Genomic DNA, 27,429 nt, shown 5'->3' with positions numbered 1-27,429 from the left:
GAAGTCAGACTTCCGACTTCCGAACTTTCTTCCGACTTTACAAACACATAGAACAACTTTTATATTTCAATGTATTTGTTTTTATAAACCGGACTGACAGCGCAGTGGCGGCTGAGATGGTTGCAGTGTTGCGAGAACACCAAAAATAAACATCGGAAGTGAGCCTGACTGCCAGTTTATCGGCGACATTTTGATAATTTTTATTTAAATGTACAATATATAAAAATCAAAAATCCGTGAATAGCTAAACAATCCAACTGCCAAAAAACGTTGGCGTTTTTTTCTGGTACACGTTGCCCCATAGTACTTCGTACCTCGTCCTGTCCAACTGCTCGACAAATAATGAACAAAATGAATTTTCTTTTCCTCGGCCTTATCGAGCCCCAAAGAAAATTCCATAAGGAATTGTCAAAAAGTTATTATGCAGGGCTGCGCAGCTACACTGCCTTCAAAAACAGCTCAAACAGTGATTTTATTCAGAGTGAGGTACCATTCGAGTAGTTCATTTTGTACCAACTTTTTTGGAAGATTTCTTCCCGAATTTTACGTAAGTCTTATTTATGTTGCTTGCCCATGTTCCAACTGTCAATGTATCGATTTAGAGCGATTTTTACTCTTCATTTTTAAATCGAAATCGAATCACAAAATTTTAGAAAATCACGTCACATTTTAAAAAATCTCGTTAGAAGTTATAGTTTCGATAAACATTTTTTTAGCTGACGCATCAACCAAAAGCCAAACCGCAAACAGACGTCCGAGCTGAGTTCCAAACTTGTGTAAAGTTTTTTGTAGTAGCAATTCCTAACCAGATAGACGCCAGCCTCGTACACCAGCGAAAAAAACTGTATTGTAGCGATAAGGTCACTAAGCGGCCCTAGTGTACAAGTGATTTATAACGGAATTCTCTTTGAAAATTTACACAGAATTCAGATCAATATTGTTCTTGCTTGGACGTCTGTCTGTGGCCAAAATCTGCAGAAAATGTTGCAGCACTAATAAAATGAATGAAGGTAACAATGATGGGCAAATAAATCCGGACTACTTCGTGATTAGGGCGAAACTAGATATGTAAACAAGGCAACGATTGGCCCTTATCACGAAGTAGTCCAGAAATAATTAATAAACTAAATTTTTTTTTTCAGGCGGATGAATGGGCAGACCCAGAGAAATGTCCAACTGCTCCATTCATCATATGCCGAGTGGAATCATTCGAAAATGGTTGTTGATGACAAATGATGTTTGCGCATCGATAACACCGAAAAGGCGGTTGATTTTGTTTAAGTTCTTTGATGTGATGTTTTTTTAAACCGCTGACATTTGTAATCCCACCAGCAGTTCGAGGATACCATGCTATCAGTTTCCAATGAGACTTATCATGATATAAAGCACTCAATATATAACAAATGCGACAGTTTTTACGCATATAAACTCCCTCTTTACCATGGTTATTGTGGAGAACCATAGATTTGGATGCAAGAAGCCTTGTGAAATATTTTCCAATCCTACACAAAATGCATAAATATTAGGGTGGAGAATCGTTATATGGAAAAAGAAAATTGATAGAAGAAAGCCAGAACCAAATTTTTTTTGTTCTATTTGGGGCCCCAAACAATCCTAAATTTATCGGAAGTCGATTGGTTTCGTCTCCGCTTGGCGCATTGCATTTCAAATTTATGTGGAAAAACCAACTTTTTTGCATTTTCCATTCTGAAGAGCTCAAAATGGCTCAAACCATGGGTTCTATAACTTTAAATGGTAGGTTTTTTGATGCCCAACAACTCGGCCGAACACACTAAAAAGCTAGAGTGTCCCAAAAAAATACCAGAGCTGTTCAAAGTTGATTATGTCGATATTGAGGTTGCAAATCATTTTTTCTGCCAACACTGACAGTGTACCGGCGTCAGTCAGATTTTCATCAGAAGTAACCTCTAAATCATGTTGTAGATTCTACCTACGCTTGAAATGTCGACCTAAATTTGTTTGCTTGATCCAGTTGAGTGTATAAGCTCGTTACGACAGGTTACTTCTGATGGGAATCCTACTGTCGCCGGTACGTTGGTAATGTTGGCAGAAAACAAGATTTTCTGAATTTAATTCGACATACTCAACTTTGAACAGCTATAGCTCTTCTTGGAAACATTCTAGCTCTTCAGTGTCTTCTGAAAAGTTGTTAGGCATCTAAAATACTATACTTCAACATAATGTAGTGCATTTTCAGAGCATTATTGAGCTCTCTAGAAGTAGGGTTTCCCATATAAATTTTCATACAAATTTAAAATGCAATGCGCCAAGCGGTGACAAAACCAATCGACTTCAGGTAAGTTTAGGGTTGCTTGGGGCCCCAAAAAATCTTGGTTCTGGAAAATCGATCACTTTGCCCCACCCTAATAAATATTTTCTTGAACAATCAGTATATTGTTCAAGAATATATTTATGCATTTTGAATAGCATTGATTCGTTTTCCGTTTTCGTTTAATCAATTTCTTCGAATCTTGCAGTTCTTTGAACTTGGGCTCATCTTTGAGGATATCGTAACAAGCCTGTATTTTGAACGTTTCCGGTTCAGTGTCTTCGAGGAACATTTATCACGCCTCTTGAGACTGATCGTCTTTGGTAGTCCCACTACAAATAAGGCGATTAACAAAGGCTAGATAGCCAACGTATTTGGCTACCGGATGGCTGATGGTTGCAAACTTTTGGCGTATATACCGTTCTTCGGTCGATTTGCAAAGAACGATAATTGAACCTGACTGTGATCTAAGAAGAGCAATAACAAGACACACAGCTCCCTGAATATGACTGTCAACAAGGTCGCTGCGCCCTCCCTTGATGAAGTCTTTAATTATTTTCAACAATGAACGAAAAAGCTGTTCTTTTTCTTCTTCGGAAAATTCACCAAATGAATGTGGAATTAATGTGAAAAATTCTTTGTTTTTTATCCCACAAGCATGCAAAAGATTTTAGAACGATCCTCTTCCTGTTCCAAAGTGACAAAAAAAATAAAAATAAATCCAGCTTTCCACGCGCCATAATAGCCGGACGCCTTAATGAAAAGTTCGTAATAAATTACCCACGTATTTTATCTTAAGAAAAATATATCTGGCAACATTTGCAAATTCTTCAGAAATCATAAAACTGACATAAGCAGAGGTTCGCATATTAAGAACACGCATTAGAGCGACCGCCATTATGGTGCGTAGAAAGCTGAATATCCAGCTTTTCACGCACCATAATGGCGGACGCTGTAATGAAAAAATCGTAATAAGTTACCTACCCTTTTGACAACTCTGCCTACGTCAGTTTGACTTCATGTATTTCGCAAGGAAAACAATAAATCTGGCAACATTAGTGTTGCCAAAATCCAGAAATCACGAAACTGCCAATATCTCAGCCCCCCCATTGAATATCAAGGATCTTTCATGTAAATTTTCGTCATAAATCCTGCTTTGCAATGAAAGTCTCGGTTTTTGATCAATTTTTTTTATTTGTGTTTTGAAGGAATTTATCTGAAAATTATGAGAAAAATAATTTTTCTGTGATGATCTTGGGCTCTAAGAGTCAAATAGCTGAATGAAATGCTGAACTGAACCATGCAAAATGTTCAAGAACAACCCCACTAAAATAAATAAAAAAAAATAAACGGGAAAATTTAGGGATCGAACCGAATTGAAAAAAGTGCAAGAGTGGGTTTGTAGCTGAAAAAACACTACCTCACCCCGCGCCTAATTTTTGATCAAACCGTTACACCATGTTCTACTCATCATGGTTGAAACTTCGGAAAAACTCATATTCTATAAAGCAAAGCCTTGTTGCTACATTCCGATTCGGAACTCGACCTTCTGTTTCTTATTCACAGACTTCGCAGTGACCCCAACAGTACCTCCCGAGTCGAGACTCGAACCCACGACAACTGGCTTGTTAGACCAGCATCGTACCTCGAGACCAACTAGAAGGTCTTCATATTCTATTTCACGCTCAATAACAACACTTTTCATCCACTTTTAACATTATCACTTTGTTTATTCACATTCACATCCCTGTCACGAACGTCATTCCCATACATTTTGCTTGAAGCCGTTTTTCTCTGGCTCTCTGGCTCGATTATCCGTCAAAAGGCTGTCAGCGCTTGCGAAACAGCCGAATAAGCTCCGTCCATGCGAGATCAACTGTTGCTGCAAGTGGTGTGTAGGAATGCAAAAAGCGAAGAACGACTGTTTTGTTTTAAACGTTCTATGGATTTTGTGCAGGACACAAATGGTCATGTTCAAACATGTTTCAACACGTTCTGGATAGCCCTAAATTCAATATAGTTAGAAGCACGAAAAAAATCTGTACAGTAACACATGCGGCACAATGAACGGAGCTTATGATCATATTTTCAACACTAGCGTCATCATCATCGGCGGCAGCTTCAGGAAACAGTTGCCATGACATCGGTCTGTTCCGTTGCTTGTTGGTACACTTGTTGACGTCAAAATGATTCCTTTGGTTTCAACTTTGCACGACATTATATGATAAACTTAGACTCTGGAAACGTGAACTCATTTCACATTTCTCGCTTGGACCCTTTTCACATGTTTGGTTAGCAACAAAGCGCGAGTAGCCAACCCTGCTCTGTTTAGTCGATCATTTTTAAAATACCGTTTCATCGATCAACAAACGTCAAAACACAGGTAGTGCTTCTTCTTGTTCGCGTTCTTGCTCCGCCACTTTTGAACCATTTAAAGGCCGGGAAAATCCGTTCTGAAGGGCGATCAAACGGATTTCTGTTACAGTCGATTTCAAATCACAACCGACGGCACAGTTCCCGGGTAGCCAACGAACGAACGATATATTGTAATGTTTTAGATAGTGAATAAATTATTAATTGCAAATGAATAGGCTGTGATTACGAGTTTTTAACCGTTTAATTTATTGTAAGTTAGGAAGCTTAAATTTCTGTGTTCAACGGTCATAATGGACGAAGACAAATTTTTGACCCCGCGTAAAATATTCCAAAATGCCTTCAACGCGGCTCGCAATGCCACCACCGGTTCTCCTTCGGTTGCTGTGTATACGCCCAACTCATTATCCCGCTCGGCGGCAGCAAATAATAGCCGTTTCAACTTGCTGCCGGTCATTCAAACTCCACCGTCGCGGTTGATAAACGGCAAGGTGATAAATCCGTTCGAGGCTCATCTAACGGACCGACTGCATCTTCCGTTAATATGCAGCCCCTCGCTATTCAATCGTCCAAGTACACCCCAGAACGGAAGCTCCCAGCAATTCGAATGGACAATCGACGAAGTGTCATACTTAGGACCGGCAAACGTAGAACCACACGAAACGCAATTTATGGACACACCCGACCCAATTCTAGAAGCCAAGGCACAGGCGGCAATCAGCACATACTTTAAAGACCATAATATAGGTAAGTAATTACCTGGCTTCTTTAAAACCCTTAAAAATAACGGTCGTTCACTCCGCTTTTCAGTTCCTAGTCCAGTAGACTGCCAGTTACGTAAGCAAAAAATAATTTTGAAAAGTGAAAGCTCCTCTAGCGTTAGTTTCATAGACTGTCGCAATTCCAAACGAAAGCGAGATGGAATCGCTCAAACTGTGCTGACCTTCCCACCTAATTTGCCCAAAGAAATAGAAGAGCTTCTGGCCCGCTTCTGCACGTTCCACGACGTAAGATACAATTTGCTACCTCTCATCGGTTAAATTATACTTCGAATCTGTATTGTAGGACCAACAACAGGCTCATGAAACGGTGGATGAATCCACGTCCAGCATCGATCATGACGCAAGAGATGCTTCATTGAGACGCAAACTGTTCAACTGTATGCATGGTGTTTCTAGTTCTGGATCAGAGAAGGATGATTCCCTTGACCAACTGGACCTGAGGTCTTTGAGCCCCGCTCCCGTTACCCCCGAGCTAGACCGGGAGGCTGTGCAAAACTTAAAACGCTCACGATGCTTTGGATCTCAAGAAATTCACATCGAGCCGGGGGACATCTCTATCAGTCCGGTTGTGGAACCTGGTGTCGGCTCAGCCACACAGAGAGACGAGTCATTCGGTGCGTTATCACCGATTTCCAAGAGCTCAGCGTCGCCATCCCCGCAGAAGGGACCCGCGAAGAATTCAACCGAATTGGCCAGATCGGAGTTAGATCATGATGCTATTTACCGAAGCACGCCTGAGAGGCCGAAAACAGACGGTATCCTGCGCCGGGTGAACTCTAGTGGCACAAGTCATCACATGTCGGTTGATCTAAGCGAAAGTTTGCGCGGTAATTATCTTGAATCTTATGTTATCTATTAAATGAATAAACCATAGGTTTTTGCTTGTGTAGTTTTTGATTTTAATTTTCTAAACTATTTGTCGTCGACTAGTCTTTTGTTCAGTAAGGACTGTAAATAAACCAATTTTACTTTTCAGGCGATAGACGAGTCGATTTATCGGCCGAATTTACCGAGGAAGAGTTATCTTACGAGGACAAAATGTTTGGTTCGTCCCAGTCGTCATCATCGGTGTCCCAGCTTACCGCTACTCCTGTGCGGAGTACCAGCAGAGAAAAACGTTGCAATCGGAAAAATTTGTCGCGTTCGTTTCTGCTTTTTTCGGACGAAGATTGTCACCCAGAGAACCAGGATCCCAGCGAAAATCAATTGCCGTCGCGCGCAGTACAGCAACGAAGTTTCAGTGCCATCACTTTGGGTAAGGAAAACGCGCTCCAAGTTAATAGCGTCAAATTGGAACGAAATGGAAAGCGTGGTGCTATGTATCGCATGGATAGTGGATTTAACGAGGATGAAACAACGCATGGAAGCCAAGAGACTGTCGATTATCTTGAGACTGATGTTTCGATGCAATCCGAGTGCTGTAGCGGATGGACGCCCCACCGAATGGGCAGCAAGGCTGCGACGTCCAACGGACAACACCTCGCTGGTTGCAGCATAAGACTGTAAAACAACGAACAGGCGATTTTATGAGATTTTTTTTAGGTTTTTATTTCATCTCTTTACGGCGAATCCATGTTTTAGTTGTACATAATAGAAATTTGTCATTATAACTCAGAACAGCGCATTTTAGGAAATGTTTACTGCCATTTTTTTATCGTTCTTGTAATTTTTTCGACTGTATATCTTAGAGTATTGTAATTTTGACCTTAAATTTAATACAATTTGATCAATAATTACTGTTTTTTCATTGTTTTTTTCCGAAAAGATTTTTTGCATTCAAATGATATGTTTTCGATTGTAGATAGTCTAAATTCAGACGTCGCGAATGACCTAATTAAAGAGTGCTAAAACAGGTGACATTTTTATATACTAAATACTCGACCAGCAGGGGATTTTCAGTGACTATTTTGCAGCTGGTAAACTATCTATAGGAGCACACGTGCCATCGCATCACTTGGAGAGCATATATGACGTGTGTTGATAACCACTTAACCCATTGATGCCCAGCAGTGCTGGATGGGCCTCAGTAATTACGTTTAATTTACAGAATTTACTTCGTGTTTCTCCTAAAAATTCACGAAGAAAAAAGTAAATGAAACGGTTTTAATCGTATTTTTTTTTGTTAATACAACATTTATTTGACACCGCACAACACAATGTAATGTTTCACGGCGCCAGCATATCTAATATTTTATAATCAACTGGTCACTTTTGAATATGGCACTCAGGTCAATTATTGGTTTTCAATTATAAACAAAATGTTATCAGCGTACGAATATATTCTCGTTAAATGTAGGTGTGAGCACTCTTTTGAATTGTAAATTCAATAGCCATAGTTGAAACATTTTTTTCGGGGCCTCTCATTGATTATACACCTATCAATAAAGGTACAATGAACATATTGGCTTGGCAGGAATTTCTGGGCAGACATTTGACTAGCCTCGAAAAATCACCGAAATCTTTGTTAAGGAGAGTAGGAAAATGGGTAGAAAATATTCAAACTGCAATTAATTTTTAATGTCACCTATTGACAGTGGTTTTCAACAAAAGACTTTAATTTTTCAATTCTCGACTGATGTCAGATGTCTTCCGATTTTTCATTGATCAGGAAAAGGCATTCAGCTTCGAGGAGCACAGCAATTCAGGTTACTTACCCGGCGCGTAAATGGGAAAATGTGTGAAACTGCTTTTTTTAATGACCATGTGGTTAATGATATAAACAAATAGGTAAATACAATACACCAGATCACCCTACCGCCACTGTGATTCACATCGTCATAACAGTAAATACGGCACACGACATCGCAGGGGTAAGTAAATACATAAATGTATAGGCAAATGCTTCGTCATCATTTAGTAGTAGGCGCTGAATTATCTCGTAGTAAAAACAGCTGACGACGGAGTGACTTATCGTAAACAAGTATGCAACACGCAAAACATCGTTATTGTTAGTATAGACCGTATAGACAGTGTTACAAGTTCGATGAAGCAAGGCCACAACTTTAAGTCACTTGCGTTCTGTTAAATTTTAAGAATTGATTTGTAATTTTATCATTTCTCGCGTAATTTTTCAAAGCGACCTATCTAACATTGAGAGACTCTTTTTGTTTACTTTCTCTTTGATCGATAATTATGTTATTTTTTCCATATTTCATAACACTCAATGCATAGTAAGCAAGACAGTATTACTATCTCTCGATTAAGGGGAAGAAAGCTTAAAAAATATATATAAAGACGACGTAATTAACGAAACAAAGTGAGAGAGGAGAGAATCTGTCATTGTTACTTAGGTCCCTTTGGAAAATTACGCGAGATTTATGTCTTGATCATTTTGTGAATATGACACTAATTCATTATCAGCGTTCAAAAACTGGCATGACGCAGCTCTGGCACAATCGTACCACATCGTACGTAGGTACTTTCGAGACGGCAACCCAGCGGCAATGTGATAAGGAAAATGTACTATTCGTAATTAACTAATATTTACTCTGTTCTCAAGTGACGTTAAATGTATCGGCTCTTCCTCAAATTAAATGACAACAGCTGAGCGCGTGCGATGGTAGTAGGGTATCGAACGTCTTCGTCAGTGGTTTTCTTCGGCAGTTTTTCTGCAGCAATCTTATGCAAAAGGGGGCCGACGGAGGGGATTCACTGCTGTCAAATTCCATATATGTGTGCGTTATCGCAGATCAACTCTGGTCCATGACGTATGTTGGTCCATGACGTTTGTAACTATGAACAATAACGGGGGAAAATATCACTACACAACACATTCATGAAAGTTTTCCGCGGTTTCTCGGGTTTCGATAAAAAAACGTTCCAAATATATAATATTTCACATCGATCAATTTCATGACTAAAAAGAACAAAAACCAAAACAAACGCCATGTTGCCAAATATGTTGGTTACACGATGCTTGACAGATAGATCCCCCTGGGGGTCGAAGAAAACCACTGACGAAGACGTTCGATACCCTATATCTTTTTTATTCATCATTTCAGTAAACGGAAGAATTTGAAAATACACTATCTACTTGGTTGGTTCACTCCATATACTTGAAATATAATTGTATAATATTGTACATGACTACAGAAGATTGTTTTGATTTAATCGTAAAATGATTGAAAATAAACTTCAACGCTAAACGTTAATACGAATATCCATATGAATATCCAAAGTACCTAATGGCACTTATGCACTAGTGCGACGGTTTGCTAATTCCCAAAATACTTCCCACAGCAAAAAATAAACAAAGAATCGGTGGTTTTTATTCTATTTTAAAAACATCCACACCTTATATCAGGTGATAAGTAACGACGGTTATCCACCTACTGATAATGATTTTATTTGATAGGCGCGAATTTTGGCCGACCGGGGATTTCTGCTGCTATAGGACACAGACGGGTACTAATAAATCTTATTGTGGGTTCAATTCTAGTATATTCCCCAATAATCTGGCTATTTAAAGATATTTTAATGCATTGTTTTATGAGCTCGAAAACGGGTTTCAATAATGTGAATGCATCTAAAGAATGCTACAAGCAACTCGATAGCATATCCTACGCGTGCCTAAGCACAACAAACAAACGAATCATTCATTGGTTACAAGGTTTTTCCGAGAAAAATGTTATGCATACAACATCATTCATTCAGTTCCTTTGCGCGTGCCGAAGCAAAAAAAAATCACCACTCAGTTTGTCTCAACCGGTGGCTTGTACATCCATGTCATGTCTGAAACACAGACGTCCGTGGCCCATTTTCTCCCTTGAAATGCCTGTTGAACTCAGGATTCCCCGTTCAAACAAGTTATAAAAGTCTATGTCATTTTTAATTTTGAAACAGCAAAATTCGATGTTGAAGAGATTTTATTTATCATCTGCTGATATGGACCAACAGAGCATAAAGCAATCTTGATGATCGTATTCAAATAAGCGAAATTGATGTTTGTCACACATTTTATGCTCCGGCGCAGTTTATGGAATTCTTATTTTTGATGTAACTAAATTTGTAACATACCGAAAGCGGATATAGCAAAAAAAAATATCACTGAATGCTCTACTATCTAGGACAACCACTAGAACCAGACGAATTTGCAAATTTTGGCTGGTTGCTAAAATGTAAAAAAGTAAAGCACTTGAAATAATATGGAAATTCATGTCGAGCTCGCATACAAATATCCAGCCGTAAAATTCCATCGACGAGTGTTGGGGTGCGATCCTGGCGACCCTATCTCTCCGGCTGTCATCCGAACAGCTGTCATCCAACCGGATACTATCGCGGTCTGGCACCATCATAGAGTAGTAAGAGGCAACTGTCATTGATCATCCAGAAGCCGGCTGAGCACGTTGTGCTATTGTTGTGTAATATTTATTAATAGTTAATAAAGTATCTAATTGTTTGTTACGTTACATATTCGGTCCACCTTTACATCGTAACAAAGTGGCGACGAGGCTTAAGTAAAGTCGTGCCGTTTTTTTTTTGTTTTCTTGTGAAAACCGCTCGAAATAGTCGAAAGTTTCATAACCCACGTGTTAACATGGTGCTACCGCCGCCAACACCTGCACAAGGGAGCAACACGGAGCAACCATTCAAGAAAACGATCCTGCAGATCCTCTCCAATCAGCAGGCCTTGATGAGCCGGCTAGCGGAACAAATGGTCCATCTCACCCTCAAGCCTGACGCGTAGCCAGCGTTCAGGCCGAAGCGGCCAGTTTCCTACAACATGGAGGCCGTAGTCGAGGACGAACTGAAGCGACTTGTAAATTTGGGCATCATCACTCCAGTCACCTATGCCGATTGGGCGGCTCCCATCGTGGTGGTCCGCAAGCCGGATCGTTCTGTGCGGATTTGTGCGGACTTCTCCACCGGGTTGAACAGTGCACTCGAAGCGAACAACTACCCGCTTCCACTCCCGGAGGATATATTCAACCGCATGGCGAATTGCAAGATGTTTAGTCACATTGACCTCTTGGATGCCTATCTGCAAGTAGAGCTCGACGAGGAAAGCAGAAAATTCGTCACCATCAACACTCACAAAGGGCTGTATCGATTTAACCGGCTCTTCCCCGGTGTTAAGTGCGCACCCGGCGCCTTTCAGCAGATCATGGACGCCATGCTCAGTGGCCTCCCATGCACATCTCCGTACCTCGACGACATCCTTGTGGGTGGCCGCACTGTCGAGGAACACAATCAGAACCTGAACTGTGTCCTTCAGCGTCTTCAAGAGTATGGGTTTACGGTCAAATTCGAAAAATGTCGATTTTTCATGCGACAAGTTAAATACCTGGGTCAGCTTCTTGATACGGAAGGCGTTCGTCCGGACCCGGACAAGGTAAAGGCAATTGTAAACATGCCGCCTCCTCACGATGTTCCCACACTTCGGTCGTACTTAGGTGCGATTAATTACTATGGGAAATACATTCGGGAAATGCGCACCCTTCGCCAACCATTGGACGAGCTACTCAAGGAGAGTACCAGCTTCCAGTGGACCGACACCCAACAGCGCTCTTTTGACCGCTTTAAGGAAATCCTCCAATCGCCGCTCATGCTGACGCACTATAACCCTCGACTTCAAATAATTGTGTCCGCAGACGCGTCGAACGTGGGCATTGGTGCTCGCATCGCGCATCGATTCCCTGATGTATCAGAGAAAGCCATCAGAGAAAGAGAAAGCCGAATCCAGGTATAGCCAGATAGAAAAGGAAGCCTTGGGTCTGGTGTACGCCGTTACAAAATTTCACCGGATGATCTACGGGAGGCAGTTTGTTCTTCACCCTGACCACAAACCGCTCTTAGCAATTTTCGGGTCGAAGCGTGGAACTCCTCTGTACACTGCCAACCGCCTTCAAAGGTGGGCACTAACCATGCTCCTGTATGACTTCAGCATCGAATACATATCCACGGACCATTTCGGGCACGCGGATAACCTCTCCCGCCTGATCAACTCACATATCAAGCCGGACGAGGAATACATTATTGCATCGCTAGAAGTCGAAGAAGTCCTCTGCAATATAGTCTGCCATTCCATTGAGTATCTTCCCATCACGTATAAGACGATTGCGGAAGAGACAAACCAGGACCGGACATTGCAGAAGGTCATCGAGTTCGTGCAGAAGGGTTGGCCAGGTGATGCCAAGTCTCTCACCGAAACAGCAGATGTTAAGCAGTTCTTCGCACGTCGTGATTCGCTGTATATTGCTCACAGAGTTTTGATGTACAGTGATCGGATCGTCGTCCCGAAAAAACTGCAGCAAAAAGTACTTCAACAATTGCACAGGGGCCATCCTGGAACCGACCGTATGCGCTCACTGGCGCGAAATTTCGTCTATTGGCCCAACATTGACGAGCAAATCACCGTGCTAGTACGTGCCTGCAAGGAGTGTGCCTCAGTTGCAAAAACGGACACCAAGACGAAGCTCGAATCGTGGCCGATCCCCGAGAAACCTTGGCAAAGGTTACACGCTGATTTCGCTGGTCCCATCGACGACACATACTTCCTTCTAGTGGTGGATTCATACTCCAAATGGCCGGAATTCATCCCAACTAAACGCACCACTACCGCTGCTACACTGTCGAGTCTGCGGAAGATCTTCGGGAGATTCGGTATGACGGAAGTATTGGTGACCGACAATGGTCCACAGCTGACTAGCGACACCTTCGAAGGGTTCTGCGAGAAAAATGGGATCATGCATCTCAAAACAGCACCGTTCCATCCCCAAAGCAACGGACAGGCGGAGCGCTTCGTTGACACCTTTAAAAGGACGATTAAGAAAATTCAGGCCGGAGGGGAAGACCTAGACGAAGCACTCGACACATTCCTTATGTGCTACCGTTCGACACCCTGTCGTGCGCCTGGAGGGAAGTCACCTGCCGAAGTCTTACTTGGTCGACCCATACGCACTTCGTTGGAACTTCTTCGCCCACCAAGCAACTTCACCAAGATGAACAACAGTAAGCAAGACCGTCAATTCAACGCGAAGCATGGGGCGAAGGAGAAGAGCTTCGAGCCAAAAGAAGGTGCACCACGGTATCAACTGGAGCTGGATCGCCGGAGAAGTCGTAGAACGGATAGGTCGAGTCATGTATAATGTGTGGCTCCCAGAAAGGCAACGCTTGATTCGTTCACACAGCAATCAACTACGGAAACGATTTGGCGAAAATGAAACACCTAACCAAGATGAGGCAAGTATACCACTAGATATCCTGTTAGATACGTGGAGTTTAAAACCATCGGAAGATCCTACTGCTACCGGGGCTGAACTCTGGACAGAACCACCACCACCGGCACCGGAAGGCTTGGGCGAACTGCAACAAGAGTTCCTGTCTGAAATTGTCGAACCAATCCATTCGGCACCAGAAAGTTTAAACACCCCGCAGCGAGACTTCCTGACCGAGCTTTTCGAATCGTCGAACCGGCAACGTCGTGCCCGAGTTCCACCGCCTCGGGTACCTGATTTCGAGGAACCACTCCTACGACGCTCTTCGAGACAACGACTTACACCGGTACGCTATGAGCCATACCAGCTCTACTAAAAAGGGGACGTGTTGAGGTGCGATCCTGGCGACCCTATCTCTCCGGCTGTCATCCGAACAGCTGTCATCCAACCGGATACTATCGCGGTCTGGCACCATCATAGAGTAGTAAGAGGCAACTGTCATTGATCATCCAGAAGCCGGCTGAGCACGTTGTGCTATTGTTGTGTAATATTTATTAATAGTTAATAAAGTATCTAATTGTTTGTTACGTTACATATTCGGTCCACCTTTACATCGTAACAACGAGTAATGGAAGTTACTCAGTTTACGGTTCGGTATTTGTATACGAGCTCGACGTGAAAAACCCTAGTCGGCTACTATTAACAAATCAAAGCCCAAGCAGACAAATTGAACAAGGTATCCTGCAATGATCCTTATATATCTCGGCAGCTCTGGCTCCTGTGATATAAAATACACTGCCATCTGCAAGTGGTATTAAGGTCCAAACACAATGGATACGTTACGGCTGCGTTTGCGGCAATTTGACAGTTAGCCCATACATTTTCTGTCAAAATAACGTCAATGCAACGCAAAGGTATCCATTGTGCTTGGGCCTTTATCGTGTATGAATTTGCGAAAATTGCATCAATATTATTCGCATAAAAATTGTAAAGAAGGGGGCTTAAAGATGAGCCCTGGGGAAGATCCATATAGCTAAATCGAAATGTTGTCGAATCACGCGGAAACTAGATTAACTACCTAGTAGTAGACTATTTGTTTCGACCCAATGGTTCAAACGACGGAGTATCATTTTCTCCATCAATTTCCGGATACAGGACAACATTGCAATCGGTCCAGAGGAAACTGATTTTCCCGATTTTTGGATGGCGATCACTTTCACTTGCCTCAAATCCTACAGTACAATGTTTTGCCCAGAATCAGAGTCCGGATATACTTTCCTGGTAAAATTGAATATCCACCTCGATTCCTCGCTGTCGTTGACTACATCACGATTTCGCATTCTTTGGGCTATGCTCTAAAGAGTGCTTATCGATATCTCTCGAGGTTTCGTTTACGAACCGACGCCAATAACCACGTGCAACGCGGTGTCGAGAATCAAGCCCACGAGAAGGTTCACTTTAGCGAATGAATTACCCATCGAAGGATACAATCGCAACTTTAGCAGTCCTAATTCTGGCTGAATCTTGGACGAACAAGAAGGAACAGTTGTTTTTTTTTATGTTCCCGAAAGTGCTGGAAGAGTTTGTTTCGGATTTTCAACAGCATTTTTTGCTTCAAAGTATCTGTTATTTCAGATAAGGATCTCCATCGTCCTTTCTTGAGAAGTTTAGCAGAAAAGAGGGTTTTTCTCTTCCTAGACATCCCGGGTTCAGTAAAAGAAGGTACCCCAACTGAATCGTCAGAGTCAGACTCATCAGAGGACAAAACCTCGTAAGGATTCGGGGAAGTTTGGTGGCAGCGGCCTCCTCAAGTATTTCTGCGAAAGTACGTATAGAGTGCTCTTTCAGAGACCGTTTGATTTGGTCTGCACGGGTGGAAAAAATAGGGATTGAAACAAGTATTTTTATAGTTGAACTTTATAATTATCTCATTGTTAATTCAACCCCAAAATTTATTGTTGTAATAAAAGCTCTCAATTGCAATAAACTTCTACATAGTTGAAATTACCATCAGTGTCACAAATCTGACGTATGTCACACTAAAACAAAATGCGTATTATTTCAACCAGTATGTATAGTTAAAATCTGAGAGTTGAAACAACCATGGAATTAAATCAACAACAACAAACTTTTGGTGTCATTCGTTTCATCATGGCGTCCGGAAAGGAAAACGGATTATGTGGTAAACGAAACAATAATTGAAATGAATAAGAAGCTGTGTTGCAGCCACTTTTGTTGGCTGACACAAATTCGCCAGATATTTCTCTCTCACTACACAACTCTGATGCTTCTAATATAAATAATAATTACAATATATAAATTGTAATAAGATCAATAATAATTACAAATAGAAGCACGTTCTAGCACCTTTATCGCAGGCGTCATCCGCATGCTGCTCCTCGCATCCCAACTGCTTGCATTTGAATGCAATTCATCATCCCAGGTACAAACAAGCGCGCGGGTAGACGCACCAAATCCACCAGTACATAACTCGGTAGTGCAGACCCGGCGAAAGTCGAGTCTGACTGGGTGTAAGTTTCAACACCCTTGTCGAGCGATACTAAATGCAACTGCTTGCAATCCAGTATCTTTACTGGCTCAAGGCTGAAATCCTCAATATGGCCGGTTCTAGCCTTCAGCAAGTCCTAGACGGTCAAACTCGAGTCGGTGACAACTCCGGCGATCTCCACCACGCGAGTTGGAATGTACACGTGGTATTGCCGCATAAAAAGCTCAAAAGCAGGAATCTCGTTTGCTTCCTTGAGGCTTGATGCCGAAACACGCAGTTTAATCGGGCGGGCTTGGTGATCTCTGTCACGGTTTGAAGCAATGCAGCTAGATTTCGTGGAATTTGCATTGTGGTCCATGATAGACGCACGAGCCAAGCACGCAAACCCAAATGTTGTCACTAATATAGCAGAAAAAAATCCTAAAAAAACTACTTATCTTGTGTGACTGGTTTCCTCCACAATCAGCCGCGGGCACGCCAATCCAGCAGAGTATTGTTTTACCGCACTCGAGCAGCAAACCGTACGATACAGCGAGCATCTACAATGGGTCACACAAAGGCGTGTTGACCTTGCACGCGGATTAAAATCACTCAATAGCGCTACAGTTGAAATCGGGAACAATTTTAGTAAAATAACTTTCACACCACAATTTTTATAGCATCGATTGATGGTGGTGAGAAAGGTGCTCGAGATAAGTTGGAATAAACTTCAATGGCTAGCCTACTCTGCGTAAGATGACATTGTGACGCAGATCTAAGTAATCAGCCCAAAAACGAATGCATTTTTTGTCTCTTTTGTATTGAAATACTTTATTTTTCTTTTTTTTTATTCTATGCAACGTATGAATAAGTAAAAAGGAAAAGGAAGATACCGAAAAATAGGTCTTCTAAAAATGAACAAATTGGCATGAAAAACCCATATACGAAAAATTGCTCTTACGTCATTTTGTCATCTCATGGCAGTACGGATTCAACTCATTCAATAATGAGAAGTACACCTGTCAAGGCATTGAAAGCTCTACTCTTTATGCTTCCACTGCATCAATTTGAACAATTCGGAGCCGAAAAAAGCGTTTCAAGGATCAAAGGATCTTTGAAGTCATCTAAATATTCCAGAAACTATTCGCATCGAGTTCTGTTGCTTCAGAGGAAACGGTCCGTTTTACCGGTCGATGAAGGAATGAGAAATTCAATTCGATGGCGTGCGCTTTTATAAGCGACTAATATTTGCCACCGCCCGATTTCTACTGCTCTAGAAAAAAACTCCCGCTTTGCCGGTGATGTGTGTGGTGCAGCAAAAACCATACAACCATGAAACCATCGCCTGCTGCGTTGTGGAACTGACAAGTCTGCTTGCTGCTGGTCGATTCGGTTTCCAGTATATCATCCTTTTACTACAATGATCGGATTATCAATGAAGACACGATTGTTGCATGCTACCTTTTATATGTGACTAATGACAGTTATACTTCCGGTGGGCGTGTCGTTGTGCACTCGAAAGAACAAAGCAACAACAGCAACTACAAACCGTTTACAAAGTCAAATCGTTTATATGCTTTAGTGTCGGCTGTGCTGGGGATGTGCTTGGATTGCAACATTGCGGGTACGCGATTGGTTGAATTATAATCAAGTTTGCTATGAATTTTAACCACTTTACTATAAAAAAATATTATTTAAAAAGAATTCATAAACTAGATTAATTTGTTTACCATCCAACGAGATATCAATGACTAAAATCCCTTCAGTGGTAACAAAGTAGTAAGCGTTTGAAATCTTTCATTTTGTCGTTTTACTCTATTCTCGATTTTTTTGAATGCCACCCTACTAAAGTAAGACGTTATTCAACGTCAAAAAACTGGATACTATTCAATAATGCTTATTGCTTATATTTTTGCCTTTCTCCTAGAAAGGTATAGCAATCACTGAAAAAACCAAAGGTATAAAAGTGCTCCAAAGGGTCGAATCTCGTATATCAATCGACTTAGTTCGTCGAGCTGAGCATTTTCTGTATGAGTGTGTGTGTGTGTGTGTATGTATGTAACGGTCTCCCAATCTCACTCGGTTTTCTCAGAGATGGCTGGACCGATTTTCATGAAACTAATTGCAAATGAAAGGTCTAGTTGCCCCATAATACCCTATTGAATTTTATTGTAATCGGGTTTTTAGTTTCAAGGTTATGTATCAAAATGTGAAAATCATAAAACTTCATTATTTCAGAAACTACAGAGCCGATTTGAACAAAATTGGTATCAAAAGAACAGGCTTGTTTTTTTGAACCATTTGTGAAATAATTTTATAATGATTAAACATGTAGTTCAAAAGTTATGCGAAGAAACGTGTTTCAAACACTGTTTAAACTCGCTCACTTTTCTCAGAGATGGCTGGACCGATTTTCACAAAATTAGTGTCATATGGAAGGTCTTGTTGCCCCATACGACCCTATTGAATTTTATTGTTATTGGACTTTAACTTTGTCCGTTATATATAATAATGGGAAATCAGGCTATGACAAGAAACATGCTTCTAAGACTGTTTGAACTCACCCACTTTTCTCAGAGATAGATGGACCGATTTTCACAAAATAAGTTGCAATAGAAAGGTCTAGTTGCCTGATAAAACCCTATTGAATTTTTTGATAATCGGACTGTAACTTTGTCTGTTATGTATCAAAATGTAATAGTTATGAAACTCCATTATCTCAGAAACAACACAACCGATTTGAACAAAATAGGTATCAAATGAAGCTGTCTTTAAAACCTCTAAATAACGAATTTCATGATGATTGAACATGTAGTTCGAAGGTTATGAAAAGAAACGTGTTCAGAAAACTTTATCAAATTCACTCGTTTTGCCAAAGATGGCATGACTGATTTCAACAATCTTAGTTTTAAATTGAAGGTTTAGTTGCTTTATCGGTACCCATTTAATTTGATTATAACACTTGTTGACAAAATCGAACAAAATGCTGCTCTAAAGCTCATAATATTTGCCCTAGAAGGAAAAAAAATTCACAGGAAAAGCTATAATTTTTCATTTTTTCTTAGTTTGACCTTCAGGGCAACACTTGTGTTGACCAGTGTAATCGGACTTTTATTTTATCCATTATGTGTTAAATTGTAAAATTATTGAAAATCTCTTTTTCAAAGATTATACGACTCATTTAAAGAAAACAGGTGTCGCAAATTCGGATTTCAAAATGAAGTATGAAGTTGATTCCTGGTCTCTGAGCATCATCCCGGGTACTGAAAAACTCACATTGGGTAATGTTTGTCCCTTTTAGACTGGTAGAAACCGGAAGCTACTGTCTAGAAATTTAAAATGGCGTCTGAAGATCATTTCTGGCCTCAGGGTGATATTTGTCACTTTAGGCTGTTAATCGGAAACTGTCGCCATCTTCGCCATAGAAATACCCAGATTAGCAGTTCGGCAGTTTTATGATGGATTTTATGATTTTATGATTATCAGGCAACCAGAAGTGGTCATCTGGATTGAAAATTGGGTTTGAGGTCGGATTCTGGCCAGTGGGTATAATCCAGGTTTCAAGAATCCATATTGATTGGTATTTGGCCATTCATTGGATGCCTCTCAGAAACAATCAGTAATATCAACTGCGTTAAAGAATTTCAATTTCACTGATAAGATCATTCAAATTAATGTATAAGGAACAACATTTAATTATACATTATTTGAAATCTACTAACTAACGTTGAGAATCTGAATATTTATAGGCAGTATATGAGTACAAATCGATTATATCACAATCAAAAACAAAATCGCATTATATAGTTGAAAGAATTTAATGTTATTTGCATGTATATGTGTTAATTTATATTCATATCGTCGGTTTCGTGCAACACTGGCACAAATTAAAAAAACATAGTTTCGAGAAAAACGCGTTTGAAAATTTGCGTCGACAATTTATTTTTCGATTTTCAAGAAAACTTTGAAGTTTATGATTACCAATCCTTATTCAACACTTTTAGGTCTATTATGCACATATTACGTGCTCTCGTTGTCCAAGTTAAAGCCTTATTTTTACTAACTTTATGGAGAAATTTCGATTTGTGCAGCAAAGGCACTTCTACTCATAACTCTGGAATTTTTGTGATTTTCGAAATGGGATTTCGTGTGATGAAACTCAACAGTATTCGGCATCGTTTGCCATCAAAAACTCAAAAATGCAAAATTTTGAGTTGTGCTAGTGTTGCACGAAACCGATGATATGTTAAATTTCAAATGTTCGGTATAGTTGTGCTCTTGGCTACCAAAAACTTGTTGTTTAGAATGAATAACAAATCCAGCAGAAATAATCAAGGTGTATTTTTTAAGTGTTGGAGTAAATCTATTTTAACAAATTATAAATTCGAAGGAGAAAGGCTGGGTCTCACCGCTAGGTGGATTAATTTAGGTTTCAAGTCAAGTCAATCACATACATAGAAAATTGCGTGGTGGGGCTATGCAAACACGTTGGGGGCTAAGCCTACCCTAGCAGGGCCGGCGTTTGATGTGGGTAGTATGGGTAGTAGTGCCCACTCGGAAAATATCCCTGTGGGTACTTACCCACACGGAATTATGAGACAAAACCAAAAAATGTAATGTTTTCTATGTTCCAAAGTTAAAATTGCCGTGCACATGTGCGAGCGACCACTTTTCAATGGGTATCTGCAGATTTCATGCATTTCTAAGCGATTTGCTATCAAACAAACAAAATTTCGATTCCGAAAACTATAAGAGCTACTCTTGTGCATTTTTTTCATTGGTCAGAAAAGTAAGACTTTCACTACTGTATATAAGCCTTACCAGAAGTCCGACACTTTGTGGACGCCGGATACACCCGTTTCGACATCTATATGATCTTGGCACTATTGGACAAGAATCAAAGCATCGAAAGAAAACCCAGTTCCGAACGGCCGACAACCCTGAGCGATAAGAAGCTCCAAAGGATGCTGAAGAGAAAGACCGAGGTAAAAGTGGCTACATCACTGCGTGCGCTTGGTCGGACGGTTGGTGTCACCGGCCAAACTGTAAAAATTGCCTGGCGAACATGGATGGCAACGACTGGCAGGGCGCTTCGTATTTTATTCCTTCACGAAGTAGTGAGCTCCGAGGGAAATTTCATTTTACACACCAAGTTCCTCAAAAAGGTGCTACTCTGGCTGACAAGTGGAAGTTTATAGTAAGAAGTGCATTGCGGAAGTTGCGTCGTTCATCAAGAAATACCATTAGGGCGGAAGGGCGGTGTACTGGCTGGATCAGCCGCCGACCCACTACTCAAAGCAATCGTTGGACGAGGCGTCCCCTAGCTGGCCCCATCGAGAGTTTCTTGGAAAAACTGAAGAATAAGATCTACTTCAACAGTTTTGTCGCGAAAATTGATAAATAAATGAAGAGGGAACTCGAAACATGCCTACACGCATGTTCTCGTCCGCCATGGCGATTATTCCGGTTAACTACTGGAAGGCCACCCATTAACCTTCCCCATTCCTTATTACCCACTCGGCAAAATAGTGTGACGCCGGCCCTATCCCCCCTAGCCCACACGGTAGCTACGGGCCTGGGATGGATGGATCTTTCTCCTTTTTGATATTTCCACACGAAAAAGATTAAAAAGTAAAAACAAATTTAAAAACGGTAGTCCTTAAAAGGACTGATGTGAGAACGCCACTAAGTTGCAGGAAAACTTTACGAGATGTAGGGTAGATGAGCCAGTAATAGTGGGTGTACCAGTAATGGTGGTATACCAGCATTTAGCGTTATTAAGGCATTTTCCGGGATAATAATATATTATCAGATAATTTTTATTGATTCTGTGGAAATATGTCTACGGTTTGGTAAACTATATTGGTTTGAAATCTTGTTTAAACACTTTGTATTCATTAATTCATTCAAAAGTGAAAAAAAGAACAAGTTTCTCACGAAATTTGTAGCGCAACAGTAAAATTTCGTAGCTTGAAATATCAATGTAAACACGATTTCTGTGGTAACAGTCTTCGCAGGACTGTTCTTAACTATTTTTCTAACCATAATCAATCGAAAAAATCACAAATAATCATCAAAATACTGAATAAATTGAAACTCCACTATAGGAACAATTTTAGTACCCCTGTTCCAGTAATAGTGGTAGTGCTCCTGCTAACATTTGAGGTTAGGTTTTAACTCATCAGATTTGAACAAACTGTGGTGCGCGAACTACTTTCGTGTAAAAAGCTGACTCTGGTTCACACAATACAGTCCAGTTACCGTTATTTTTACATTTTGATATTATAGGTAAGTTTTTATTTCACCTTACACCAGTGGTAGTTACCGCCGAAACGCAAGGATATATAACAGAGAGATGAGAGAACAGCTGAAAGCTGATGAGATGCAGAAGGATAAACTTGAGCTTCTTCAAGCTTCAAAGTTTTCCAAGCGCTAATGTGATACAGTACAATGATTATTTACTGCTGATTTTCTCTGATTTGGACTATTTAAACAATTGTTACATGACCTGTTTGTTTTTCTTTTATGTGTTCATTATAACATTCGAATTTTTTGATTCATACAAGCGCTCGTAAAGTGTCCCTTGATTTGAAGAACAAAATTGAGCAGACACAAAGATCAAAAGTAGAGTGGGGTAAAACTACCGGAAAAGATCCTTCTAGCATTGCGAAGCATCATCTGGAGCAAAAGAAGTAGTTTGTTTTTTATCTCACAACTTTTTCACCATTAAATTCAAAACGAATAATTATCACAGCTCATGCTAGACGATTGCTCACGGTGGAAGAAGAGGTTAAGAATGCTACCTTAGAGCATAAAAACAACTACAGCCTATGAAAAAATCAACTACCACCATTACTGGCACAGTTTCCACCGTTATAGGAACATTGCCTCCATAACTGGAACATAAGGTTGGTGTACAATTATTCATTTTTCATACTTAATTTGTTAAAAACATATACAAACTGTAATTGTACATGACAGTTTATGATATTTTCTATAACACTAAAGAAAAATGGGTTTGATATATGCGATATGAATATTGATATTCTCATTTTTTAAAAACACTAGTAGAACAAACACAAACTTTAAAGGACAATTCAAGCTGCATTGATCTCTCATGAACTGTGAACATTTTTCCAGTCATAAAAATATCTTGAATTAAGACCTCGCGGTTCATAAGCGTAGTAGGCGTACAGAAACTACTCCTAATGGGAACCTACTGAATCATAACGTGCACTTCCCAGTAATAATCGTCTTCATAATCCGCTAGCTCTAATTAAAACGGAAATACTGCCCCACTAATCGCATCGCGTCGTTTACACTCACCGGCCGGTAAATACCAGCAGTGCAAGCAATCAGGGTAAATATTCTTCCGTCACACGATAAATTGTATCCGCAAACATGCTTACCTACCCCATCAAGTTCAAGTGCATCGCAGGATCAGCGCTAATGTGCTGTCCAGTCAACAGAGATGCCAGATATACAGACAAATCTGTATTATACAGACTTTCTGTGTTGCGATACAGACACGCATAAGCCTACAGATTTTATACAGACATTTAGTATAATACAGATATTACACAGATATCTGATATTCTACATAATGGTTTTACCAATATACACAAAAAAACGAACACAAAAACCAAAAGTCACTGTAGCCGTTGCTGGAAAAAGTGAACTAGGAACTGAACACTTTGCTGAACATATTAATCTTGCGTTTTTGAGAGTGAAATCATGACAACGGGAATCGAGTCAGGCTATCGGGGTTTTTATCGGCCCCGTGGGCACTAATCTGCCTGTTTCGCCCCCAGTAACAAACAGCTGATTGTCTCGATCGATTGCCATGCAGGTTATATTGGTGAAAAGACCGTTTGTTCTATTCGGAGCAATATCCAACGTTGAAGAATTGCTTAAAATGTCCCACACCTTGAAGGTACTATTTTTATAACCGCGAGACTTCTGCCATCATGTATCAGTTTAGCTACATTACGACGAACGACGATTTTTATCACGGGAAAGACTCTTTCTTCTATGTGTTACTTAGATTTAAAAGATAAATTAGTTATCGATTAGTCGACCAACTCTGATAGACTCGAAAAAGAACAATCAAAACAAGCAATAAAACAAAACAATCTGACAGGTCGACAAATAATTAGGTATCAATGTATCGGTAACTTTTTTTCGCAGCGGTATACAGACTTATACAGACATTTTTATGGATTATACAGACTTGCCAAAAAAAAGTCTGGCATCTCTGCCAGTCAAAAGCTAGAGTTAAGGCCGATCAATTCCATCGTGTGAAATCGCCAGACTTAAGCAAGCCGGGTAAATCACCGTTGTCCGATGGAGGCGGCTGCGGTACAATCATTCGCAAAGTGATAATCGAAAAAAAAGAGCGCCACGCGTGAGAGAGGGCCACCTGTCTCCTGAATTGAAGCGGCTCTCGCTGCTGGTATATACAGCGTCACTTGCTGCGTTGGAACTGCTATTAGCGAATAAACCGCGAATCAAGTCGGACGTGAGTAGAAAGTCACCACTGTGGGTGAAAGTGCGCAAAAATGGTCGTACCAATTCCAGAAACGAAGGACGTGTATGGAAACAAAAAGAGGATACGGATCGAAAACAATCAGAACAATCTGCAAATCATCGGAAATCAAAACCGGATACTAGTGAGAGCTAACGAAGGCACGCTGAATGTGATCGGTAATCTGAACAACGTGAAGATTATGTGTAATCGTGGAAAAATCAACTACATCGGCAACGAAGGATCAATCTATCTGAGTGATCAGAGCAAATCGATGAAGGTGAACTATACGGGAAACAATGCCAAAATCAGGATCTGCGACCACGAGCAACTGTCGGATCGATTCCGGTAGGGTCGGCCGGATTCACTGCGTGTTCCAAACAAAAACGTAGAAGACTGTAGTGATCAACAATGCGCAGAAACGATAGTTCAAGTGAAAAGTAATAGCACCAATTACATGACTTAGATGGAATGACTTAGTAAATTATTTATTTATGGTAGTGAAAAAACTATACCTGCATATGATTCATAGCAAGATACTGCGGACTACTCAGAAGTCTAGTTAATGAAGTTATATTTTACTCTGTTCTGTTCCTGCAATGCCGAAAAACGGCAAACATAAAAGACTGATATTTATTTAGAGTATTTGTTTCCAACGAATGGGAAGTTTTTTGAACAAATAAATGAAAGTATTATCTATTGCCATTAACATGATGATAGTCTATCGTTCGATGATTTCACATACCCGAAGGTTGTCTGCCATCGTGGTGGAGAACAATCGATTTTGTTTGTATGCTGTTGTGACCATTTTAGTCTACCAGCCTGTCTGCCCCGTCGACCTTATCTTGTATTGTAACGCACTGTCTGCTCCACTTGTAGTCACGTACCATTTTTGGGAGTGAACGAAAAACTCATTTTTACATTGTTACAAAGTTTGATATAGTTATCTAGAAATTAGTCTGTCTAGTTGGGCCTGTTCTACGCTTGTCGCAAATCTAGGTTACGATTTTGAGGATTGTAAATACAAACCAATAAATAGGGGTTTCAAGAAAATTTTTAAAGATGAATATTTATTCAAATAATATACACTAGCTACATAGCCACCCTGTGTTCGCCGCAATTGTTGCGTTGTCATTCACAAAACCTCTGCAGCGATCAACAGTCGGGGAATCACACGGCAACATTTTTCACCATTTCCGCTTTGGTTTGATTCTGTTTCGTATGGTTGCATAAAAAGCATTTATCTTAGGTTTTTTTCTTTGTTGTTTTTGCCTCTGTTGTTAGTAATCAATGATGCCGCCCGTTTGGTATGGTTGAAACATCCATGGTTTGGAGGTCAAAGAATTTTGACCTTGCTTGTGCATAAAATTACTTTATCAGCAACTGGCCGATTCGAACATTCATGTTGAACAATTCATAAAAATTGGAAAAAAAATCTTAAATCAAGTTAAGTCTTCTAACGGTGAGACGGAAAATGATAGTTAATAATGAAAGTAAGATACTCCAGTTGCTATAAAGTCCATTTCGCAAGAACAGCAACCACCTTTACAATAGAAGTAGTATCGAGGTTCTCCGATCGGACTGAAACTTTCAGGGTTTGTTTATCCATATAATAGAACAATGTTTTGCATGTCATATTTTTTGAAAAGGGAGGGTAAGTGGGGTAAAAAAGCACGGCAAAAATTGATGTCCAAAAACTGCTAAAAACGTAAAATTGTTAAAACCTTTGTGGAAACTGAATCGATTTTCATGAAACTTGGCATGTCTATTCTACTCTATAAAGGGAACAAAATGAGGGTTATTGGAAGTTGCCATCGAGAATACATGATGAGATATTCGCATTTTTCTAAAAAAAAGAAAGTGATTTTCACAGCAGTTTTTATCTTACCAACAGATCTAGGATTAAAATCCAAATAATACAATTTGTAGTGCAACTCAAGAGCTTTCAATAGATATATTCAAAAAATGCGCCATTATAAAGATGCCTGAGGAAATCCAATTTTTCTATAACATGTTATAGACCATCATTTCATAATTTTCAGGTTATGTTTGTTTATGCACTAATTTTTTTTACACATATTTCAGTTTATTTTGATTTGAGTTTGTCTAAAACTAGTTACAAAGCAATCAATTACGCGTCAATTTGCAAGTTAAAACTTAATTCTTCCACGTCTACTACACTGTCACAATTCATGACAAAATGCAATAGTTTGCAGAATTTGAGGTTTTTGGAAAAGGGGTTAGTGGGGTAAACAGGCTCTTCAAAATCTTATATTTAGAAACTGCTCAAATCGTAAAATAATTACTCTCGGGTCGCATTCGAAGTTACTCGATGGCATGAGAGGTTATTTTTGGAGCCAACAAGAGAATGAACGAGTGTCAATAAAGCCACGCGATACTTTCTGTTGAGCCTTTTTTGATGTAGGGCACAATAAAGAATTAATTTACCATAAGGAAAAAAGTTTCACTGGAAGATGCTCATAGAGGAATGAGGTTAACAGTACACCCTTCTCAGGAATTAGGCAATTCAAATCAGAAATGTATTTATCGGTAGACCAAATGAAATCTTTATTCGCCTACTTTTCTACGTTATATAGGCAAAATAAGCTTGAGCTAATACAGGCAGTCTGTATATTGTTAAAAAGCACTTGCTTCTAGCTGCTTTTTACTTCCCAGCTTCGGGTCGTTACTTTGGTCTCCTGTAGAAATTTTTTGGGCGGACTTTCAACCCACCTCAACCGTTGGTCACTGAGCGAAATTCACGGATTACACACTAATGCTGAGCGGAAACAAGTCTAAAGGACTCACAATTATTT

General features: G+C 40.1%; 4 protein-coding genes across 4 annotated transcripts; all 4 read left to right on the top strand.

The window, feature by feature from the left end:
- The first annotated feature begins 4,674 nt into the window (after positions 1–4,674).
- On the top strand, positions 4,675–7,178 carry LOC129722669 (protein aurora borealis). Its single transcript, XM_055676309.1, has 4 exons — positions 4,675–5,410; positions 5,474–5,670; positions 5,729–6,272; positions 6,422–7,178. Exons 1-4 carry the CDS (start codon positions 4,957–4,959, stop codon positions 6,949–6,951), a joined length of 1,725 nt encoding a protein of 574 aa, XP_055532284.1. The 5' UTR covers positions 4,675–4,956; the 3' UTR covers positions 6,952–7,178.
- Positions 7,179–11,167: 3,989 nt separating this feature from the next.
- LOC129720467 (uncharacterized protein K02A2.6-like) lies at positions 11,168–12,133 on the top strand. The gene has a single exon (XM_055671955.1). The coding sequence runs from the start codon at positions 11,168–11,170 to the stop codon at positions 12,131–12,133; it is 966 nt and encodes a 321-aa protein (XP_055527930.1).
- Positions 12,134–12,308: 175 nt separating this feature from the next.
- On the top strand, positions 12,309–13,977 carry LOC129720466 (uncharacterized protein K02A2.6-like). The gene is made up of 2 exons (XM_055671954.1): positions 12,309–13,503; positions 13,547–13,977. The coding sequence occupies exons 1-2, from the start codon at positions 12,309–12,311 to the stop codon at positions 13,975–13,977; spliced, it is 1,626 nt and encodes a 541-aa protein (XP_055527929.1).
- Positions 13,978–24,443: 10,466 nt separating this feature from the next.
- Positions 24,444–25,318, top strand: LOC129723367 (eukaryotic translation initiation factor 2-alpha kinase PK4). Its single transcript, XM_055677550.1, has one exon. The coding sequence runs from the start codon at positions 24,648–24,650 to the stop codon at positions 24,963–24,965; it is 318 nt and encodes a 105-aa protein (XP_055533525.1). The 5' UTR covers positions 24,444–24,647; the 3' UTR covers positions 24,966–25,318.
- Positions 25,319–27,429: the final 2,111 nt, after the last annotated feature.

This window comes from Wyeomyia smithii, chromosome 2 (genome assembly GCF_029784165.1).
Source record: "Wyeomyia smithii strain HCP4-BCI-WySm-NY-G18 chromosome 2, ASM2978416v1, whole genome shotgun sequence".
NCBI classification, from domain to species: domain Eukaryota; kingdom Metazoa; phylum Arthropoda; class Insecta; order Diptera; family Culicidae; genus Wyeomyia; species Wyeomyia smithii.
This window is presented reverse-complemented; position numbering and strand designations above follow the sequence as displayed.